Source organism: Aptenodytes forsteri, unplaced genomic scaffold, assembly GCF_000699145.1.
Source record: "Aptenodytes forsteri isolate BGI_AS27 unplaced genomic scaffold, ASM69914v1 Scaffold145, whole genome shotgun sequence".
NCBI classification, from domain to species: Eukaryota; Metazoa; Chordata; class Aves; order Sphenisciformes; family Spheniscidae; genus Aptenodytes; species Aptenodytes forsteri.
The window spans coordinates 2,647,876-2,671,555 of NW_008795122.1; the positions used below are offsets into that span (position 1 = coordinate 2,647,876).

Genomic DNA, 23,680 nt, shown 5'->3' on the forward strand with positions numbered 1-23,680 from the left:
CTGGTGCATGGTTAGCAGGACAGACCTAAAGCCGATGGGGAGGAGGGATGCGGCAGAGGAATGACTGTGCCCGGGTGCTGCTCCCTGCTGTGGCTCAGTTGCCCAGGAGACAAGGGTAGCACTTGTGTGCCATTTCGATCTTCACGACGCTATTCGGTCCCAGCGAGTAGGTCACCTCGTCCTCACTCACCCCCGGCGGCAGGCTGATTTCCCTCGTGATGTTTCTGTAGTTATACTCCTTCCCTCTTGCAGTGGTGTGCTCCTCCTCGTGCTCCGCTAACACCTTCACCTTCCTGTCTTTCACCGTTACAGTGACTTCCTTGGGGTCAAAACCCTTCACGTCCATCAAAGCCAAAAGCTTGTGATCATGGGAAGAGTTCAACATCCTGTTAAGTCTTCTTTGCATGCTGGAATAAAAACAAGAGGACAGCCGTTCAGTACAACTCACAGAGGAATGGGTGGACCACCTTAAGGACAAGAGAAGTAAATAGGAAACTATTGGATCCATCTGCATGCTGATGCACAGCACTTGGGGTGGTGTCGGCACCGTCAGGAGCTCCCACCTGCACGCCACAGCAGTCAGGAGTATTTCAGCGTCCCCTCTTGGGATGGGGCAATTGTGGAGCTGAAAAATTCTTTCATGCCACTGAAAGATCACACGTACGTATGCCCACGAAGCCATGTGTGTCCATCTTATGCCTTGTCCTACATTTTAAATGGATAGTTACAATAGATCACATTTTCCACTTAGGAGTTTTGTTTAAAGCAATCAGTGGATAGGAGACACATCTGGCAAAAAACCCCAAAATGCTCCTGCAGAGCTGGGCTGGAGGCTTACCGAGCCATTAAAATGATTTCTAATACTGTCAAACAGTGACTCTGCTCAACCAGAAGGCTGGCTTTTATTCAAACCATTTGTAAAGTAGACAATGGAAGGGTCACCTCAGTTATAATAGCTGAACTGGACACAAGGCACCAAATTAAAAACATAATGGTGTGATGGAAGAGGAAATAGGGCAAGCAATGAGGGAATGGGCATGACCACTAAGGTGAGAAATCCCTAACGAGTGGTTCCTTAGCAAGGTACACCCATTTCAGCAATCCTACTTAAAGCCGGCAATGATTCAACCTGGTGTGGTGATTTTGAGATGCATTTTTTGTGCTTTGTGAGAGCTGGCTCCTCTACCTGCCCCTTTGGTCTTTTTATATTGCTGGTAGGAGGAGAGTCAGTGTGCTGAGAAGAGTTGGTCCTTCGCAGCATTTTTTGTGGGAAGGGGATGGCTGAATTTCCCCAGTGTGATGGGCTGAAATCCTGCTGTGGTGTGGTTTCAGATGGCAGTGGTACGGACTCGCATTCAAACCAGCAAGTTGTCCTGAGTGTGGCAGGGCTGGGGAGCCTGGCACTCAGGGATACCGTGCCCTGGCATCTCACGGCCCATCCTGAGACACCACCACCACCACCACCACCACCACCCAGCTTCCATTCAGACTGAATTTCCATTCCTTCACTGTGATTTTGGTGTGCAATGATTCTGCAAGGGGATGCTCTGGATGCTCTCTGCTGCCTGCCCAGCTCTGGTACCCAATGCACTGATGAAAATCCGGACACAGACACCGGTCCTGTGACACCTGGGATCTGAAATCTGCTACTCGACAGTCCTCTGTGAGCTGCAGCTGCCAGGTAAGTTTAAAGTAACCTCACAGCAACTTTTGGTTTTGCTGAAGTCAGTGTAAAATTAACCCGGGGTCAGGCTTTTTTCCTTTTTCCTCTAACTTTATTGCACCCAGTAGATAACGCACATGGCAGACTGTGGGATGCTGCTGCTCTACAGGTAACAAAAACATCACATTTTTAATTACCAAGATGAAGGTCTCATCATCTCCAGGTGCAACACGAGAACTCAAACAGAAGCTTGAGTTTGGGGAGAAAATACCAATGCCACAAATGCAGCAAGAGACTCCCACTGCTGCTGATGACCAAGGGACTTCTTAGCCCTTCTGGTCTCTCAATATTTGGTTATGCCTTAACCCAAATGGTAAGGTTTTATCATTCAACAACTCCCTTCCTGTAGGGCTACCTTTGGGTTTTATCTCTACTAGAGAACTTGAACTCCATTAACAAAATAAAACCATCACACCAGTGGTGAAAATGGAGATGTAGAAATCCTGACACTTATTCTTCCTACTGTACGAGGTGGGAAAATATGGACACACGTCTGTGGTGTGTCAGTGCTGCACCCCACTGCACACAGGCACATTTTGGCTACTGATGAAGATAATTACGTGTTTAACAGACTTAAACTGAATTAGTCCAGTCGAAGATGGACTTTGTTCCACAGCTGAACAGCTTTGAATCTAGTTGGGTACTTTACCTTAGATGCAGTTTGCAAGATGGTTAATGTCACAACGCCATGGTCCAAACCCTTTCTGGCGCAGGTGCTGCACGCCTGGCTCCTCTCGGGCTGCCTGGCTGAACAAGCCGTGCCTTCCCATTCCCCTTTCAACTAATTTCTCTGAAAACAGCTATTTCTATCCCATTCTGCTTATCTGTTTCCACCTTTGCTCCTGATACCGATGCCAAACCTCCCTTCATCCTGCCTTAAAGAGTGCCGATACCTGTAGAAAGCAGGCAAATATCTGTTACCTGCCCAGTTCTCGCTCCACATCCAGCCTTGCGGTGAGGGCCCTTCTCTCCCAGGGGCGCAGGTCGGGCTGGCGCAGGCAGCAGGGGCGCGGGGCCAGGCTGCATGGGCAGGACGCAGGCAGCTCCTCGTGGAGCTGCCGCAGGTGCAGGTCCAGCAGCAGCATCTGCCTCTGCATCTCTCTCTCTACCTGCCTCCAATCACGCTCGGCATCTTCCAAAAAGTGATCGTGCAACGACATCATCACACTGCAAAGCACATCAGGGCACGAGTGTGGCCATGGCAGCTTGCACTCGCAGGGGGGAAAAAATTGCCTTGAGAATTTTGTCTGGAGGTGAGTGTGTGAGCCACAGGTGCTCTTGCAGCCCTCTAGCGGGCACCTTATGACATCATGGGCGTGCTGACACGTCACAGCTCCACAGTCGCCAAGGGAAGCGCAGCCCAGGTCCATGCACAACCGCACCCACCCCGCTGCAGCTCCCACCCGCGGACCAGGGGAGCCTGTGGCAGGGGGACATGCTGGGGGGCTTGGGGCATGGCGGGGATATGTGTGCAATGGCCGGGCAGCAGAGCCGTGGGCTATCAGGAGTATGACTTGGGTGCGGTTTCATGCACAACATTGCTTCAGAGAATGTCTTCTTGAGAATGACCCGCATGGGTTTCAGTGTCAGCAATGCTCATGCCATAGATGGATTTGCCTGGCTCCCTGAAAGGCACCTGTGGTGTACTTTAATCACAAGCAGTATTGACACCAAAACCTCCTGGGTCTAATACTGCTAGAAAAACTAAGAAAAGACTACAGGAGTGGGGAGTGCTTTGTGTTTCAGGGAAATCTGGTCTTTAAGGGCTTGCAGTGGATTGAGTATCAGCGGGAATGCATAGTCCCTGTGTATTTAAGAGAGCAGAAGGCCCCTCGGGAGCCTGGGAGCTGCTCTACCCTGCTGGTACCTTCCACAGAGGAAACGCCTTCCACAAGTATTAACTGTATCCAAAAGCCCAAGTAGCCCCAGACAAAAAAATATCCCCTGCAGCCTCCAAGGAGGCAAAACCAAGCTGGCCCCGGGGCTGCTCCTGTGGGGCTGCCTGCTGACCGCCTGGAGGGAGCCGGACCTGCCACCGGCTGAGCGGGGAGTGCGAAAGGGGGACCCCAAGAACCACAAAGGGCAACAGGTCACATCTCAGGTTGGACAAAAATACGTGAGGCTTCCTGTTGGACATTGCTCACATTCAAACATTGGTGTATCATATGCAAGAATAAATTAAAACATTCAAATAACTTTATGTACCTAATTACATTTACATATACCAGCAACAAAAAACCTTTGTTAAAAGCCAAATGCTTAATACATACTTACAAAGCAAAACTTCTTAATAACCCCCAATTCCCAGCAATGATAGTCACCATCAGCTTCTGTCCCATCATCTCTGATAAGGGCTATAGCCCAAGACATGAACCGTATTCCTTCAGACTGGCCTGTGACACAAAAGCTAATCCCAGCCTCAGCAGCACCAACACCCTCGTCTCTCAGGCATCTGCAAAGTGGTGAGCTGGATGATGTGTTATTTTCCCAAGGTGAAATATGAGTTTGGCTTTTCAATAAATCAAAAGAGCCAGCTTATTTTATATTGAATGGTAGTTTCATCCAGAAAAAAAAAAAATTGTTTTATGTTTTATTACTCATAAAAGACACCACTTTTTCAGTCTGAAGACAAATCTTTTATTTAAAAGCTGAATTCAAAGGCTGCCAATGTGTGAAGGGTCCCTCCCGTATGAAGTCTGTATACCTTTCTGACGGCAGTATTTTGTCTTTAAAACTCTGACACTCTCTAGTCTCTTTGGCTCCACATGAAAGAGTCTTTCAGGAGGTCTCTCTTGCATGGTGAGAGTCTGAATCTTTTATTTCACAGAGGAAGTTTTGTTTGCCAAGTCCCATCTGAAGAGATGAGATCTGGAGCAGACCACTCAAACCGAGCATTGAGCTAAATCTTCCTGTCAGAGTCCTGGGTGTATGGACGGCAGGAACTGTTACGAAGCAAAGATGCCGAACGCAAGGATGTGTGTCAAAATAAAATTTCTGCAGGACAAGCAACAGCTTGAAAACAATTTGAAGTTAAACCTCCCTGGCGCATGAAATCAGGGGGTTTGAGGATTCACCACACAACCCGCAGGAGAGTGGGGAGCCTCTGCAGGCAGGGGTGCCCGTGGGACGCTGCCTCCTTTGGGATGCATTTTTATGCCAGGGGATGTAAGCTTTTCCCCACAGGCATGCTCACCCAGGGAGTTTGTTCCCAGATCTGGAGAGCATCAGCACGGCCTGCGACCTTGAGCACCGAGCAGAGGGACCTGCATGAAAAAAAATAAACTTGGAGGGCATCACCACACATCCTGTGTAGGATAAGTAGGTGTCTGTGGACACAAATCAGGCAAGCAGAGATTTGCCGAGCTGCTGCTCTCCTCCTCTGCCCCCTTTCCCATCCCACCATCACAGGCTGAAGCGCAGCGTGCAGCACTGCTCCTGGCGTGTGGTGGCCCTGCTTCGGGAACACCACCTGCTTTTCTTTGTCTTACCGTGTCCCGAAACCTCCTGGGAAATCGTGCAGTAGGATGAAATGCCGTGTCAGCAAGTGCCTCTGTAGAATCAATTAACCCACGGGTAGCAACACTGGTTTACAAAGACTTCCCGAAACACCTGTGTGCGGAGCTGCTCATCCCCGAGGGCACTGTCACACCAACTGCATATCTTCACTCACATTTTCAATCAGTGTTTAAAAATCATAAATACCTATCTGCAGGCAGGCCATTTTTTTAATGCTCTGAAAACTGGCCTGTAGTTTTTAAACCTGAAATATACAGCTCTGAAAGTAATTTGTAGCCTTGTTTCCCTTTATTGCAGCAGCTAAGCAAGAATTGTATGCCAGCAGCATGCTTTTTTCATGCCCCTATTGCTGTTTTTAGTTAAAACCCCCACACTTTAAAATTTTGGTCTTCCCCGTGCAAATCTTTCACTTTGCACTTATAAGGGATGGATGGGTGGCTAGACTAGACAACTTAATAGTTATTTTTCATCTTATGTTTTATGATCTTTCAATAAAGATCTACATAGTGATAATCCTTACTGTGACTTCCTAGGAGTTGAGCAGAATCGTGCACCTGCTTTGGCTGTGACAAGTGACTCTCTTGATCATATGTACTTGAAAACAGTTTTGGAAGGCAGCTGCTGCCTCCTTCTAGCATTTAGCACTGTTTGCAGATTACAGCAGCTGAGTATTATAAATTTAGTTTCAGCATTCTCAGTTGTATGTGATCATTTCCAGTAGTGTTCCCATAGAGTTTACTGTCTGTGGATGTCACTTTTAGGAAAGGGACCTCAAAAGCATTCAGAGGAGAAAGACTGATCTGGCTTTCTTGGCAAACGACGGCAGCGGATGGGTTGCCTGGTATCCCGTTCCAGGCTTTCACTCCCTTTGGGTGCTGGCGTTATAGAGAAACCCATGGTCTTAATGGTTCAAAGGAGTCAGATCCCACCTCAGCCTCGTACATAAAAACCAGCAAATGTTAACAACAAAAATCCCTGAATTACTGATGTCACCTGCTCTTAGTACAGTGAGAGAAACAGGGGACAGGTTGGGAAGCGAGCAACCTGCCCAGATGGGTAAACCGTAAAGATAGGTTTGTCACCAACCACGCTTTTGGGAGGAAATGTGTGACTCAATATTGATAACACAACAGTGGCAGATTGGATGGAGCAAGTTTTTTCCTTACAGATGCCAAGCCAATGCTCTGGGACCCTGTGATGAATGGAGATGCTAGCAAGTCCTTCTGAACTCAGGCTTGACATATCTCAATAGGCTGGAGAGAGGTACATAGGTACCCATAAACTGACTTCAGTTTTTGGCTAAACACTCCAAACCATCCAGAACGTGGGTCTTGCCTCCCTCTACCTTCCTCTGCCTTTTGTCTCAGCCTTCTCTCATGGTCTTGCTTCTCTCTGAAAAGATCGCGGTGCAGTTGGCATCTTCTGCAACGTCACTGTGAGTAGGTGACTGGTGAGGCAGCTAAGGATATCTTAATAAACTCAGTGCTCAGTCAAACTCCCCCAGCCCCGAAAAGCCTGCTGAGCCCATGCACCTGGCTCATCATTGAGTAGGCATCAGCTTGCAGGGCCACAGGGTCTTCCATGAGCCTCCGGGCTGACAATGGCCTATGGGCTACTCCACTCACTGCGGTGTTTGTCATGCTAAACTACCCAAACAAAAAGAGCCCGCATGGTGCCTTGTGAGAGAGATGGTGGCCACGGACTCCATGGCGGGGGGGGGGTTCACCTCTTTCCACAGAGCAGGGCTAGAAGCAGGTGAAGGATGACAGTCCCACTCCCCAGCTTCTTCCAGCCTACCCATGGGTTGGGGTGAGGGCAGTCCCTCAGCTGTATGCTACCGCCACGTATCACCAGACAAGGACAACACGCAAGCTCTCTTTCTGCCACGGCTGTGAGGTCGACCCCCTGAAGGCAGGTACTGTGTCTTAAGGCATCACCATAAACAGGTAAAGAGACTTTCTGAGGCTGCTGGGTCTCCACCAGAGACCTGCATCTGCTCCCACAGAGCAACAAGGGAAACTCAAGGCATCTCCAGGTTAAGAGAATGAAGAGTATTGCAGATGGAGCTGCTAAGAAGGCATCTCTTCAGCAAAGCTGGCATGAGATCACTGGCCTTTGCCTTTCACTCCCTTATCAGGGGAGGATCAGGGTGGGAGGGCACCTCTTCCAGGGCAGCACCACGCTGGACCACCTCCAGCTGCTCCACGTATGGAGCTGGTGAGCTGTGGAGGTGGCACAGAAACCAGCCAAGTAAACGGGAAGTGGGGCCACCCCAGTATGAAACAGCTTCTCCAAAATGCCTGCTACTTTTTCAGCAATTTCTGAAAATATGCAACTCTGTAATAAAGGGTTGGGCTCCTGACTCATGAGGAGCTGTTTAATTTACAGAAGCAGCTCACTCCTGAGGCAAGCTAATCTGCCGTGCATTAAACAAGCATTTCTTGATGGGCTGCTTCCCACAGCCAGAGCCACGTCCACTCCCTCTCTTCCTCCCCAACTCCCCAGCATTGATGTGCTGTCCTGGGCTTGACCAGCCCCAGATGGGAGCGGGCTGGATGGCCAAGCTGGGGCATGAGAATCACGCTGGGAAATGTCACCCACCATGAGTAATGCTGCCGGTGCCTCTGGGACGTATCAGGAAGAGCTTTGTGCTGCAGGAGGGTGAGCTGCTGTGTAATTATTTCCTGCAAGCTGTGGGAGAGCTTGCCGGCCCTTCTGGGCATGGATGGGTAATTATGGGCAGACACTGGAGGAGTAACCAACCACATGCAGGTGACTTGGCCAACGTCACCACTGTGGAGCTAGTGACTTCTCAGGCACGGGGAAGTGGCATCCACGTTTATGTGGATCTGCCTAGCTGGTCCCGCTTGAAAGGGGCACCAAACACGGCTGAGAAGGTATGTGGATGGATGGGAATTGCTTTGAGCACAGGTCAACTCCACCTTGAAGGTGTGCTGTCTGTCATTTCATGAACCAGCTTGGCTCCGTTTCCCTAGGGGAAGGAGGGAATTCTGCCACATGGAGTGTCACTCCAGCTGCTGGTGGGGTAGTCCCAGTACTCCCTCTAGCAAAGAGGGTCTTTTAGTGGGTCTCCTTCACTGCAAGTCACCTGGTACTGTAAATGCAATGTGCAAGTTGCTGGCAACACGCTGATACATGGATGCTGTGTGTTACCGGGACATGAAGAATTACCAAGGTAAAACCGCTGTGGTGTGATGCAAGCTTCAGCGTAATCAGGTCCCTGCCCAATGAAGTCAAGGTAAATTTTGAATTCTGCTAAGATCAGGCAATGAAACATATTTGGGACTGTCAAGGAAGTGAGTCTGCTATCAAGCGTAACTTGCAAATGCTGTTTTGAAATTGTCTTTTCTTATCAGTGGAATAGGACATCCTCCTGCGTCGAGCCTGCTGCACTCTTAGGGAGGCTGTGCAGTCAGATCTAACCCGGCGTGAGGAGGAGGATGAAGGAGTACATATACCACAGCACCAATTTCTGATCAGTCTCACAGATTGTCTCGAACTCACTCCCACGGTGTCCTTAAAGGCAACAACATCCCAACACAGCTAAGTCAAACACAGTACAGGTTCTTTGGCTTTTTGTTTCTGAGCCCTTTAGCATCCCTGGCTGTCAAGATCTTCCTGACACCCATGAAGCTGAGAACCTTTCTCTTCAAATGTAAAAGCAGAGTGGAGGGATGGAAACTGGAAGATGTCCTTCAGACCACAGCTTACTGCCAGGTGTGACTGCCTCTCCCTGTCCTCAGCGCGGAGCCAGGGACACCCCCCCTGACCCAGAGTCCCCCTTGTCAGGGGAGTCCATGGAAATGGACTTTAAGATACTCCAAATGACATGAAACTTGAAAACAAACAAACAAACAAAAAAAAACCCCAAACCCAAACCCCGCAAAACCCAAAATCTAACCTTAAGGGCTGGAAGCACTGCTGCCTTCATTGCCCTTCTAAATAGAATGCCTGAATTAGCATTCTTTCAAAGCCTCTTGGTCTCTTTTGAGCAAGAACAGATCAAGTACAGCAAGTACCGATCAATTCAAACAGAGTTTGGTCAATATGTTTTCAGACCCAGCAGCTTTTGACAGTGTCTGACATACTGATTTACAGATATCAGCCAGGCTCTCTTAACGCCCCAACCACATTAGTAAGTGTAGTATAAGGGTATCACTTTAAGCCCAGTCTGGACTAACCTTTGTACAGAAAGCCAGACATTGTTTAACTGAGAGTGCAACTGCATGCAGAGCACTGCAGCCACACACTGAAACCAGGTAACCATGTGCTCAAATGGGTAATAATGATCATTTTCCCCTCTCCTAATTTCCATATGGAACAGAATTAATTAGCCATGTAACTGTGCACCTATGTGTCCAGCCAAGTATTGCTAAAAGGCTTGGAGCAGACCCAGGGCGTCAGGCTCCAGCTCAGCCTCCTGCTCTTTGGAGTGGCATTGACTTCCCATACAAACCTGTAGAATTAACTCGTGGAGATGGTATTTCTACATTCCCAACACACTGTTTATGTAAATGAGACAATCCTTTGATATCCTCTTGGTTTTACCGACATATTTAACACTCTTTAACCTTCCTGGGATAAGATATTCATGTTATATCAATAACTGTTTTTTACGTCTTTTGTCAAGGAATTCTTTCTCCACTTGAAACTCATAATGGATCCACCGAATTCCTTCAATTCAAATTTAAATGATTCATTGAATATTTTACACTGACTCACTTCTCACTCTGCTGCTCAGACACACCGACGCTTAGTCAACTTTAAAAGGGTTTTCTTTTCCTTGTTTTCCTAGTGCTGTCCTAAGGTGTCTTCCTTTCAAATAATGCTTCCCGCATCACCCCGGGCTCTCTTCCACTTCTGCTCTCCCACTGGCACATAGCGGTGAGGACCTGAGAGCAGGGGCATGCTTTCTTACACCTAAATGAATAAATGTTCTTTTTCCTTACAAGATCTGATCTGAACAGGCCAGGTGGAAGAAAATGAGCGTTACTCTTCCCTTTCATAGCAAACCAGTTAATTAATTGCTGACCTGTTCATGGTATTATTCACCCTAGGTCTGCAGGTTTGAATACCATTAAAGCAAGAAAGGTCTTTCCCCAGCACATTTCAGGGCACCACAGTATCCAGCATCATTGCTAAAGATGCTTTATCCCATGCGTACACAGGATCTTGACTGAAACAGCCTGCAGCACCACGCCTTGGAGAGCAAAAGCCCGTGGCATGCCTGTCATGGCATGTCAGTTGTGCTCATTCACTAAGCTTGCCCTTTCTAGAGCCTCTTCTAACCCCAAAATGTTCCAACATCTCTGCACTAGCTCTGGCTTTCTGCCTGCTCACTGCTTCTCTCGTGTGATGGCCTCTGCAATAGCCTGGCTGTGCAGCCCCTGCCATTGCTCCTGCGCTGATGGGGTGGTGCAGACTACTTGGAAAATGCACTCACAGCAGCTGCTTGCCATCATGCAGATTCAGAGGGGGTGATGCTATGGAAGAGCTCTTCTCTCCCTCCATCAAGCCAGTCCACTCTTCCTGAAGGTAGTATCTGAAAGCCACTGCAATGCTTAAAGAGAACAGCCTGCTATAAATTGAGATTTCTTCTCTCTGTCACTACCAGAGTAATTTCCTGGCGCCCACATCACCTTTCCATAGCACAAACAGGAGGACTGCAGTAGTCTTCAGGCCCTAAAGCTTCTCTGAAAATGCCCTTGCTTCGGCTTTTGTTTTCAGACAACATTACTGTATTCCTACTGCTCCCATTTAGTTCAAATAGTTCAGCAAATGGTGAGTCTGGTGCCCAGAAGAGATGTAAATTGTGGAGCAGCTGAAGACTGTCGCTGTCTGTGCTTTCCAGCTCTCCGCTGAATGAATGAGAGAGATGGGTATTACTCAGCAGTGTACAACTCACCCCGGGGGTACAAACTCCCATCTGAAAACAAGTGCCAAGAGCCAATGGTGCCTGCGCAGTTTAGTATGTAGTGTGTTTGCTGGGTCTTGTTCTTCCAGTTTAGGTATCTTGTCTACCTAAATGTAAATAAAGAACAAAATGTTATTTGCTATAAAAAAGTGCATTTTATGTTGTTAGTTAATAGTCTGACATCTGCTTCTCTTCAGGACAGTCCTCGACAAATGAAACTCAGGTTTGCTGCAGAAGTAGAAATAAATGTGCTAGCGCAATGGAAGAGAACTCTTTTAATGAGAACTCCCTTATTTCTACAACATCCATGTTCACTTCAACAGAAAATATTTTGTATGTATGTGCCAAGGCCACCTTTTGTTTTCTCCTCTGCAGGGTGAAGGTAAGGCCTAGCCACTTGTTGGAGATGTGCCAAGGTTACTCGAACACCGGTGAAGACCTCTGCGTTTCCATCAGTGTGCTTAAGGAAGTACTTCCCCAGAAGATGGTGTTGGCAATCTGTGCTGCCGCCTTGGAAGACAACCCTGAGCATCCGATAGGATGCGAATGAGAATTCCCTTTGTGGCAGGCATGCTGGACTGCCTGCAGCATCACTGAGCACAGGAGGAGACTTGCCTGTCAGCAGGGATCACTGGGCTTCTTGAGGCTTACACAAGGATGCTTAGAGCTGCGTGAGTCGCAGAAGTCACATTTTCTTGGGAAAGTTGATTATTTCAAATCTCCTTTCATTCCAAACTGGAAGATAATAGAAATATCAAACCCAAGCTTATTGAAGTCCTTTGTTTAGATGCTGGTGTTTTGATATTTTATGTGATTCATATCAAGTTGAAAAAGATTTAAAGTGCTTGATAATTCTGTCATATCTCAGTGAAATCAGTGATTATGTGAAACATTTCCACTCTCATCTGTTCTGCTAGGAAGAAAAAAATCTGTCAGTTTTAATGAGAAATGAGTTACCAAATAAGTCTATACCACTCACTAACATCAGCTGGACACTCCAGACTACTAACGATGTCTTTCTCTGGCAGTCAGTTCTCACCACCAGCCTCCCATCATCTCTGTGACAACTTCTCTCTGCATGGATGGAAAAAGGCATGGGCTCTGGCGATGACAAGAAATCCCCAACCCTAATTTTGCCTTCCTTCTCTCAAGCTTTTCTCCCCTGTTTAAAGAAGGATGAGCAGTTCTTGTTTGCAACGAAGATCTCCCCGGCGAGGTGCAGCAACAGCAGTGGCCCAGAAGGACGAGCTGTGCAGCTGTACAGGTCCTACCTCATGACACTAAGCATGGGCCACCTTTAGCAGCGGTGAAACGGGAGCTGTGTCAGCCTTACTTTCTCCAGTGAGTCTATCCCAGGGCCTCAGAGATTTTATCTACAGTATCCTCAAAGCATATGTAAATAAACCGATGGTTAAAATTGAAGAGCTTCTGGTAGCTTGTTTCTGCAGCGCTAGCAACAGTGGTGAGCATAAGGAAAGGCTGGTTTAGGGCCTGTCACAAGGATCTGAACCTCTACCTGGAAATACCTCCAGGTTTCAGGTACATCCTGACGTGCCACTCTACGAGAGATGCTTTCACCACTTAAGTATTGTGAAATATGAAGTTCCTCAATTTATGGGTTTTTCTTTCATTCTATTTTTTTCTCTTTTCCATGTCTGGCTTCTAATTTGGGGAACAACCTGGACAAAAAAAATGAATCAACCCCAAAAGAAGCCAGTTCTGAAGCCACAGGTAAACTTCTCCAGGCTGCGTGAAGCCGCAATGGCTCTTACCAAAGGAGGCTAGAGCTTCAGAGCAGTGATGGTGGCACAAGTAAAGATATCACTGAACTGCAGCTGCACACAGAGGAGGAAGAGCGCAAGATGTCTCTGTGAAGTGGTGTTACCCAAGATTTGTTTGAATCGATTTTCATCCTCTGTGGGTAATTATCAAATTAAATGGTTTAAGAATGAAAATTGGAAAAATTCTTCTTTGAGAGGAAAAAGAAATTAGCCTTGGAGCTTGGTGTCCTCTTCCAAGAAACCTGTGAAGTATCTCTTATGATGTGGGAACAGTAATTTGATTGTATTATAAAACAGACTGGAAAAATGCACAAATCGGATTGACAAGCACTTCCAGTCAGCGGTGATTACAAAAACCCCAGCTCACAGCATGAGCCCTCTCTAACCACATCCAGGGGGCTGTATTCGTGAAAGGGATCAAAGACCAGGCAAAACCGTTGTTCTCATCATTTTCTGAATCCCTCCATATGCCACTGCGTAAAATTTTAATTCTTTCCCTCCTCCTTCGGCAGCACTGTTAGGGTGGGAGACAGGGTCAGACAGTAACTTCTCGTATTACTGAGGAGTTCAAAACTAAGCCTGTGCTTTGATGAACCGTAACAATCACACCCTATTTTAGAAGCATTGATCTCTGAGATGGCCCACACGCGACAGGCAGAGTGGGAGATGCTCTGCACCTCCCAGGCTCAGGTCTGTGAGGGCTGCTGCTTTGGAAGAGACAATTACCTATGCACATCGATGTTGTGATGATGAGCAAGGGTTAGGTTTGCTCCGGCGCCCTGCTTCTAATAGTCCTGCCTGTGCTGGATGCTTTGGGGAAGACCCTTTCTCATTTCCAGCTGGAGATATGGTGCTGCTGCAGCACGTCGTGATGTGAGGGGTCCAATACACACCAGCCGGTTGCATGGGGCTCTGCCTGCCACGTGCAGCAGCTGCTATTGCTGTTGGCTTGGTGTTACTCCCATCACCTTTTCCTTTGTGTCACACCTGCCTTTGAACTTGCCTTTCCTGTTTCTCCTCACTACTCAGCAGCTCCGCATCTGAGTGGGACCTGTCCGGGTACTGCTCTGCTCTGCTCCGGCGCTAGGCGCATGGCCACAGTGAACGCAGGGATCCAACAGACATGTAGTGACACATTAACATCTGTGGTTGAGGAGATGATTCATGGGAGGAGCATATCCTTGCTTCAGGGCAACTGTGTCTACCAAAGGGGCAGGATGAACAGCTGTGAGAGGCGACTGCTTCAGCCATCCAAAACCAAGCGGGACCTGTGAGTCACCCAGCGCCCCATCCAGGGCGGCATTGCCTTCAGAGCGAGGACAGGCAGACAGCTCCCCGGCTGCAGTCAGCAGGCACCTTGATGGGGTTCACTCACTTCACTTCAAACCTCCACAGCACACACATCCACTCCCCTCTAAATTTCCTCTGCAGCCAATGGAGAAGAGAGGTGCTCCTAGGGCACGGTTAATCTCCCCAGCTGTACAGCTGAGTCCATTGGGTCCCCGTTTCTCCCCACTGGCCATAAAGAAGGTGCAGAGAACTAGCTCAGGTGTGGGCATCACGGCTGTAAAAGCAGCTGAGGTGGGTGCTGCTTTCCAAGTCCCGAAGTGTGGGAACCGAGAGTCTTTGGATGTAACCTTACTCCAGTAGCACCACTGGAAATGCTTTCTGTGCATGTATGTAATCCTTTCTGAAATGCAGAAAACCTGCTCTGAACCAGGAAAGCTCCAGATGTTGCTGTAGTTCTGGCAGTTTTCCTGCTCCAGAAACTGTACTGGAAGAAAAGGATTTTCTTTAAATTAACAACTGAGTTTCTGCCATTACAGAATGTTTTGGAGCCCTTCTTTCCATAGCATCACACGGGGACACAGCTAACGAACACTGCTAGACCATCGAGTCCAGAGCTAGTCTAAACCTGTCAGGAATATCCAGGGCTGATTCCATACGTTAATTACATGTTGTGTAAAAAAGGATTTCCTAAGAGCTTTTTTTAAGTTGAACTGGAGATCTGGGTCCTTCCTTTTTTATGTGTCAAGGGACTAGATAAACCAGAATGGAAAATCCTGTAACAGCCACACTTCACGTATCAGCATCGCATATCAGCGTCACATCTTCTCCAGAGTGCCGCCTTTGCCATGTAACGAACCCCTGTGTTTTAAAATGAATCTTTCTTCAAAGGAGCATCCTCAGGCTTAACATGTATTCCTGATTGCTCTTAATTTATTGCTTATCTTTGAAGGAGTGGAGATCCCAGGGTCCACCTTCTGAGTGCTAATGGCTTTTAGCCGTGATGGGTCATCTTGACAGGTGGGCAGGGAGGAGTGGGGAATGTGCTGGGCAGGCTTTTACGATGTACTGAGGATGGGTGGTGGCAGGCAGGAATTTGCTGGTGCCGCACCATCAGGGGGTTCCCACACATAGGGAATTTCATGGAGACTCTGAAGCCATGGCCAGCTTGCTCTGCTCATTGTGCTCACGGCAGCCATCAATCCACCACCATGCCTCACATCACCCATTTTTGGAAAAAGCTACTGAGGAAGTGTATAGACAAGCAATCCTAGCAATACCCGATGTCTTTACATGTCTTATCCCAGCCACGAGCTGCACTGACAGATGACTTCACGATGAATGAAAAACGCGTCCTTGATGATTCCCTAATCTTTCAGCTACCAGTTTCCTCGTAGAAACAGGCTTAAATGGATGTGTTCAGCTATGAAGTAGCCATAGGAAAGAAATCAAGTGTTAAGAGGATTAAGATATCATAATTACGACTACTTGGTACAGAAATGGGGGCTTTAATATGTGCACGTTGGCATTGTGGACCTGCAGCTTTACCGTTTTCGATCGATTCACCTCAACTTTCCGGAGCATCCCCATGCAGAAAAATCACCTGAGGTGGCAGCATGCCTGCATGAATCTCTGCTGACAAAACCCACCCTGAGACTAAGTGCAAAAGAGAGGAGACTCGATGGCCCTGCCTCCAGAGGGTCAGTCTGGCTTAAAGTTACCTTATTGAAATCTCAGCATGGGCAAGGTTAGAGCCCATGAAAGCAAAAATCTTTGCTAAGAACCTAATTACGATGACTGCAGGCATGTGCTAGCAAAGCAGCCTGGTCGGACCTTGCCCGAACACAGAAGTCAGGGCTTCAGCACTAGTGTGGACAGAACCTTAGTGTCAAGTCTTCAGGGACAGTTCTGGAAACGGCTTACAGTCCCCTGAAGCTGCACTGATTTAAAATGGGCTGTGAGGCATTTTCTGATGCTTCATTTATGGAAATGAATGTGGACTACAATTTTGCATCACTGGTTTTGGGAAATGCCCAGGCTGGCAGGTGGTGACGACTCTCTTACAGGTGCCTGTGTTGCAAAATTTCTCTAGTGCACTGTAGAGGTTTCCTAGCAACTTCATTCCATGGTCTTTGTGCTCAGATTTGTTTTGAGATGTGGGCCATCATAAAACAGTATTTCTGCCTATTTAAACTAGTTTAGTTCTTTTAAGCTGGCAAGGCAAGCACAGTACAGCATGAGTGTCTGATTTATATCCTTTTCAGCTATTTCCTCCAAAACTAAAAAAAAACTGAAGCAATGTAGGTGGGTTTCTTGCTTTTTTTTTTCACTAACCAGATCACCAGTCCATTGCTCAAATTGCTGAGCAATAGGAAAACTCCAAAACCATCTTTAAAAAAAAAAATACACAGGAGCAATGTTTTCTCTGATCTCTGCATCTGTTACATTCTTGCTGAGCTCCTCTGGCATATCTGAAACTAACAAATGTTGGTCATGTGCTTTGGAAAACTCTTTCCAAATACGTGAGACACATCACATTTTTGAGCCAAAAATGCTCTTAAAACCAAGCAAAACCAAAGTAGCTAAACCATGCTAACCTTTGTGTGCATGCATGTGTATCCAGTTTAAAATTGGCTGTAGGTTTTAAGTCTGTAAAATCACTGATAGCATCCAGGTTTGAATACACTGCAGTGTTTATTCAGTATTTTGCACTGGCTCAGACAGTCAGCTTGAAATGACACCCTTAACTAGAAAGGAAGCAAGTGAGCAATTTGGTGAGTGGAGCAAACTTGAAAGAATTTGGGTGTAAGGGGATGCAGGAGAGAAACCCAGCTTATCCCCATCTCCTAGAGCAGCACCGAGACATTATTTGTTACTGAAGTTGTTCACAACACAAATACATATTTCTTCAAAGATAGCAGAGGGGAAAAAATTACTCCCCCCCATTTAGCAACTGGAAAGCGAATGCCAAGTGTCTTGGTGTTTTCCTTGGCACCTGCGCTGCTCTGTGAGCTCTCTCAGAGAGCCATGAGTGACCGAAGTGCAAGAGGAAATGTGGAATCAAGTGCCCCCTGTGCTGCAGCCAGACTCGTTCCTGCCCTCAGCAGGATCCGTCCCTGCCTGATGCTGAACAAACCCCATATTCATGGGGCTTGGCATCCCACCTGGGCATGGCTGAGGCACAAACCCAGCCCTTCCAAAACCACCCTACGTGAACTCTCTCCCTTTCTCCCCAGGCTTGGCTGCCACCATGACCATTTTAACCCAGCATCAGGTACGTCCATCAGAGTATTAGCTGCACTTACACCCTTGCGCATGTTGGGGATTTGCCAGCTCCTGCCATTTGCCATACTTCACTGCTATAAACCATTGGATTTCTTGCTCAGCACTAGTGTTTGCACCAATGCGGCTACGTCAGCTGTTGGCATCAGTTGCAGAGATCAGGGCAAACTTCCAGAGCAGATCAGGCCTTGGATTTCTGTCAAAACCCATCTGTTCCTGGCTGAGAGTTATTCCCACCACCTTTATAGCTGGGTGGGATAATGAGCTATTGAACCCACAAATTAGCACAACATGGAGCTCTTTTAATTGCTTTCCTCTCCAGAAAGTCAAGGCTGCTACTGCATCTTGTGTACACCAGCCAGCCCAGTGAGCTAGGAGGACTTGTAGCTGACAGTGTCAATTGTTTTTAAAGTGTTACTGCACTGCTGACATTTTAAAAACAATTTAATATTTCTCCCATGACAGTCACTTCAAATACTCTGGAAACAACTTGTGTGAAACAGCAGACGACAGCCATGATGCTTGTCTTTTCTGAGACACCCAGGCTGGATTTGGGTACAGCTTGTGCCGGGCAGGACTGCGAGGCGAACATCGCAGCAAATACACCTCCTCCATCAACCTAAACCCACTTGGTAATCGGGTGTGTGCAGGAGGGTTAGCCTTACATCTCAGGCCCTGCCATAGGAGCATTGCAATTAAAGAGTGCAAGGGCTAAAAGGAATTCACGCAGAGCTGCTGTAGCGGCGCTCCCTCTGCAGTGAGCCACAGCACCAAGGGTTAACACTCTGCTGCCTGCCTCCACAAATCTGCATAATGCCTTGTGTTTGGCAGCTCATTTGCATAATTTTAAATGACTCTCTTGTCTCGAAAATAAAATCTAAAACATAGCTTCAAAAATAAGTGGCAGATATTAACGTTTCATATACTAAGGCGGCTCGGTTAAGTCTATTTGTCTGAACTCATCAATTGAGGTTGTAAAAATAATTTTAACGGAGCGATGTTGTTTCTTTATTGGAGAGCCTTGGGTGTTCTTTCCCGGTGCCATTTTGACTACCCTAAATAAGGTCTAACGTGCTCACCCACCTCACACAGGGGGGCTGAAGCTGGCCTACATGCTCAGACCATCCAGAGGGCTCAGCAGCTCCAGCCTTTGCCCGCCCCTCTCATTGAACTGGAGAAACAATGTCAGCAGCTAGAGAGTGAATCCCTGTCATCAGCACGTCCTTTTCGTGGATGGACTTACCTCCAGGCTGTAGATGTGTGCCCAGAGGTGTCAACACATGGGTATGAGCTCAGTGTCCCACCTCCCACTGTCCCGAGGGATTCAGCTCACCAGAGGATGGATACCTATGTTTCGTCAGCTGAATCACGCTCCCGGCTCCATTGACTGCCATAACTAAGCCTCCACTGACTACAGTGGGAGTTTAGACACCTAAATTCAGCGATATTGTCTGGATCTGATTCCCACTCTGAGTTGACAGCCTGTGAGTCGGTCTTTGCAGGCTGAGCCCCCTACCTCTCAGCTCTTCTCTCCTTCATCTTGGGAGACAGATAGAAAGCACAGTGTCTTCTACTTCCAGTGATGTGTTTCAGTGTAGGAGAAGGGGCTATTAGCCTGAACTGGCACTTCAGCATGTTTTAAATCATAGTTTATCAGAGCAGTAGAATAAATCCTAGGAAATAGGAAGCCAAATGGATAAGATATTCATTTAACAGTAAACTCACCTGTCATTATGACTGAAGCCTATCTGAACTCCTGCCCCAGTGCCTTATGTACTATAAACTTCTGTACATTCCTCAGGCAAAGACCTGTAATTTCTGCAGTAAAAATTTACAGCATTTCTAAATGGGACATCCCAAAACAATGCACTTGTGCTCTTGACTTTGCAGTCCCAAAAGCTAGGCAACACCAAAAGACATTTCCCACTCGACGCCAGCTCCCCCCTGGCAGTGTGCCCGGTAGGCACCCTGCCCAGAGGAGCAGCCAAGGGGCAGGAGGGCTCGCCGCCTCCTCCCCTGCCAGCTGGAAGGCACCGCGTCAGGGAAAGCTTTAGGCAAATCTAGCTGGGTCTAGGTAGCTTGTACAAGCTGTATGGGGAAAAGGACAAGTGTAGGTACATAATCCTGAGTGAACAGATCTGTCAAATGCTAACAAGTTTCTATCTGGTATGTTTAGCTCAGTTTTTCTTTTGCCCAGTGCTCATAACCCAAATTCAGGTGAACTTTGAAGTTTCCTGCAAGTGATAATATACTGACTGCCCTCCTTCAGACTCTAGTGAGTCTGAAGCATTACAGTTTTCAATAAAATGTTTCAAAGATTATTTAGAGCCATCTTTTTCTATCTTTGCCTTTTGCAATAGCTAAACCTTTTACTTGACACTTCTGTTAAAAATTAGACAAAGGCAGATATGCAGTATTAAACATTTCAGCCCAAATAATTAGTCTGATAAATTTACAAACACCCCAGTTCTCCTCGGTTTATAGCAGTAGGCAACATTCACTGCAAGTGAAACTACCTCTATGTTCAGTTAGTAGCAAGTAATTCTGTATTTGCAAATCTGCCTGCAGTTTCATGTTAACTACCTACCTATCTATCTAAATACACGCACCAACACATACAGCAGACAAGTGTTGTAATTGCTGTTACTCACAATAAAATGTTCAGCCATCAGTTAACTGTGTCCCTTTCCTCTTACACTGCAATGGAAAAAAACCTTCCAGACTATTTATTCATATTTTCTTTCCTCCATTAGTTTCACTGAAGCTAAATGTTAACTACCGAAGCAGTTCCCAACACAGGTCTCCATGTACTGCATCTTCTATTGACCACTGCCCCCACTGCACTTTTTTTACCTCCCTTTCAGCACCGAAGCTCCATCACCATAAAAATCCTAAAACTTTATTTCATGGGACTCCCGTCTGTTAGAGCTGCCTCTCTTCACATGAAGTCAACATCTATTTTTTTTTTTACATTTAATCACTTCTGTGACTGGTTGTGATGACCCACTGCACTTATGTTCTCAGCTTGGGAATACGCTACAGGGACATGGAGGAACAGTTAAAAAACAGCCATCCTGTTCTATTCAAATGTCCTTAGTGATTTAAGGGGGCAAAAACAAAGAAGAAAAAAGCTCACAAGATTTTTAGCAGAATGGCAAGATCTTTCCTGAAAGCAAAGCCCATCATTTAAAGGGAATGGGGTGGTCCAAGAGATGAGAATGTTTTCACTCCTGGAGAGCTGTGTCTGAAACTGTGCCTGCATGCCCGTGACGGGAGCCTCTGGCTGCTGAAACATGGAAGAGGTATTTCAGAAGGGATGGTGAAGTTGCAGCCACTGTGTATGCTCATTCTGCACAGGCCAAATTTCTCCTGAACAGCCACTGTTTATCGCTTCTCAAATGACACAGCCTCTGGTTTGGTTAAAATGCCACCTGTAAACGGAGGCTGCTTCGGAGCTGTTTCACGAGCAGCTCAGTTTTCTCTCTGTGTGCCTGTGTTATCATTCAAATCATCAGTTTGGGCTCAAAACTTGTATCCCTCTCACCACCCTCCGGTTCACATTGCGGAGCAGCCTGAGAGCACACAACCTGGCCTCCTTTGGGGTGAAACCAAATGGAAACCTGCGTTCCCTAAGTGCAGCACAATCTCTGGGGAAGCTGTGGTTGTTCAGTCCATGAGGCACACCTAGAGCTGGCCAACACAAATCTCCTCAAACTGCAGCACTGCGGATGCTTGGGCACTCAGCACCCGCTACTTTATGCTATAATTGACTCCTCTTGAATTTTTTGAATTTTAGTAATTTTTCAAGTGGAATTAAAACCAAATGCAAGAACTACCTACTATTTCTTTCTATATTATAAATAGCCGTCCATGACAGGTGGCTATTTGATGGCAGAGGAGCAGTGCCTAAAAAGGAGGCTACTACACAGAAAGTTAAATCCTGGCCCCACTGGAGTCCAGGGAATAATTCACTTGTTTTTGCCCTGGAAGGTCTCCACTCCTTTCCCTGACAGAAACAAATTTCCTCTGCGATGATTTCGGAAGGTAGTACATGAATCAGGGCTATACAGAACTATTGCTGTGAACGCAGTTCACCCTCACAATTTATAAAGGCGATTTTTTTTCAAAACTGCCACTTTTGAAGGTAAATATGGTTAAGGTAAGAGTAACTAAACCAATAAAATGGAACTAACAGGGAAACAAAACCCCTTTTTTGTCCCAGTTAATCATCCAGACTCCCTTGGCAGCATGCAGACAGATGAGCAGGAGAAGGCAATTCCACAGGGAACCCAGACAACCTGCTAGGGACACATGCCCGCCTTTTAGGTTGCCAAAGTTCAAACAAATTCTGTCTTTCCTTACCAGGAGCTTACAGAAAGCTGCTCTGATGTGAATGAGCACAACTCTGCTTTTCAGCTGCCTGCACAGGAACACCTGCCCAGATGACAGAGCCAACACAAAGCCTCTGAGATACACTCACCACGTACACCGTGCACGCAAGCTCTGCCCACATCGCTTTCCAGGGACGGTTGCACAAGGTGGCTGTCCTCAGCCTCTGTTAAAGCTGCTCTGATGTGAATGAGCACAACTCTGCTTTTCAGCTGCCTGCACAGGAACACCTGCCCAGATGACAGAGCCAACACAAAGCCTCTGAGATACACTCACCACGTACACCGTGCACGCAAGCTCTGCCCACATCGCTTTCCAGGGACGGTTGCACAAGGTGGCTGTCCACAGCCTCTGTTCCCAGGACGTTCAGCTCCTGCGTGCCTGGTGAGCTCCTCTTGTCATGCTCAGCTGCATTTGTCAGAGGACAGGTCTGGTCTACACATAAAAAAGCCATCACATAAACACTGTGGTTGGGCCTGGACAAGAAGAGATGTCCTGGATGCCTAGTCAGAAGGAAGAGGTGTTCAAAAATGTCTCTGTGGGAGCCAGAACAGAAGGATGCAAGTAAGGGGCTACAACAAGGGTGAGGAGCAACATCAAGTGAAGGATCTGCCAAAACAAAATCTGTCTGCCCAGATACTGGTGGATCTACAAACTCCACTGTGTACTTGGCAGAGACCTCACCTCAATCCCAGACATACCATGCCAACTCCCCTGAAGAGAAAAAAGTAACCCTGACTGTATACTAAAGAAAGGAGAAACAGATGCAGAATCCTAATTTCTAGCCCAGGAGTCCTTCATTGCAGAGCCGGGGGGAGGAAATGCTGAGCAGCTCAGGCAAGAAAGGGGAAGGGAGATCAGGTACCTGCAGTATTGCCCGATTTTAAACAGATATATTTCAGTCTGTGTGCGGTAGCAAGTGTTATATCAGCAGGCTGTGTGTCAAAGTGTCTAGCTCACCATATTAACTTCTGAACATCTGAGTCTCTTTCAGCCAAATTTTGACATGAAGTTCTGGTCTCAGAGGTCTCTGTTAGCTTAATTGACCCAAGCATCAGAGAGGGGGCAGGAGAACTGATTAGTACTGCAGCTAAGGGAAAGACCACAGCAGAGCTCAACCTTTTTCAGTCACTGGAGAATCCACAGGGCAGAGAGAAACAGTATGTGCACTATTAGTCACTGAAGAACCGACTGTAAGAAAAAATCCATGGAAACAAGTTTTCATCCGTTCTGAACCTTACTAAGCTACCTGCTCTTTTGTGGCCTTAAACAACACTTCTTAAAGACCAGCATCATTTTGTGCACAAGACAAATGATTTTTCTATTACAGCGACCTCTTCACGTGACAGCCAGATACAAGTTAGAAAATAAGAGATTATACACACTTAATACCTCGCATCAAGATGAGGTTTCAGCTGTCATAAATAAGCAATGTATAAAAAAAATCAGGCTATGACAACCTGGGACATGAGCATGACAAAACGTAGCCCAGGACAGCAGAAAGCAAATGGCTGGCAGCACAGTCCTCCTCAGCTGGAATTGTCTGATTTCTAGTGTTAACTTGCAAACTATGCAGGTACTTGTGTTGCAAAACACACGGATGTGGTTTAAAAGCCTGATGTTCCCAGCCCCAAACAAACTACTCTTACGCTATACCTAGACAGAGGGAGAGCAAGAGGCAGCAAGGGCTTTCAGTTTGCGGCACAAGCTGCTGGAAACAAAATTTCTTTCTTTGCAATGTACTTTGTTGCTCACTATAGGAACTTC

At 47.0% G+C, this 23,680-nt stretch overlaps 1 protein-coding gene across 1 annotated transcript; it reads right to left on the bottom strand.

Annotated features, from left to right (window-relative positions):
• Positions 1-34: 34 nt before the first annotated feature.
• ODF1 (outer dense fiber of sperm tails 1) lies at positions 35-22,040 on the bottom strand. The gene is made up of 2 exons (XM_009277136.2): positions 22,005-22,040; positions 35-407 (listed from the first exon to the last, which is right to left on the bottom strand). The coding sequence occupies exon 2, from the start codon at positions 404-406 to the stop codon at positions 95-97; it is 312 nt and encodes a 103-aa protein (XP_009275411.1). The 5' UTR covers position 407; positions 22,005-22,040; the 3' UTR covers positions 35-94.
• Positions 22,041-23,680: the final 1,640 nt, after the last annotated feature.

Excerpts from the sequence above, each read along its gene's own strand:
- ODF1 (XM_009277136.2), bottom strand. The coding sequence starts at position 406 with ATGCAAAGAAGACTTAACAGGATGTTGAACTCTTCCCATGATCACAAG.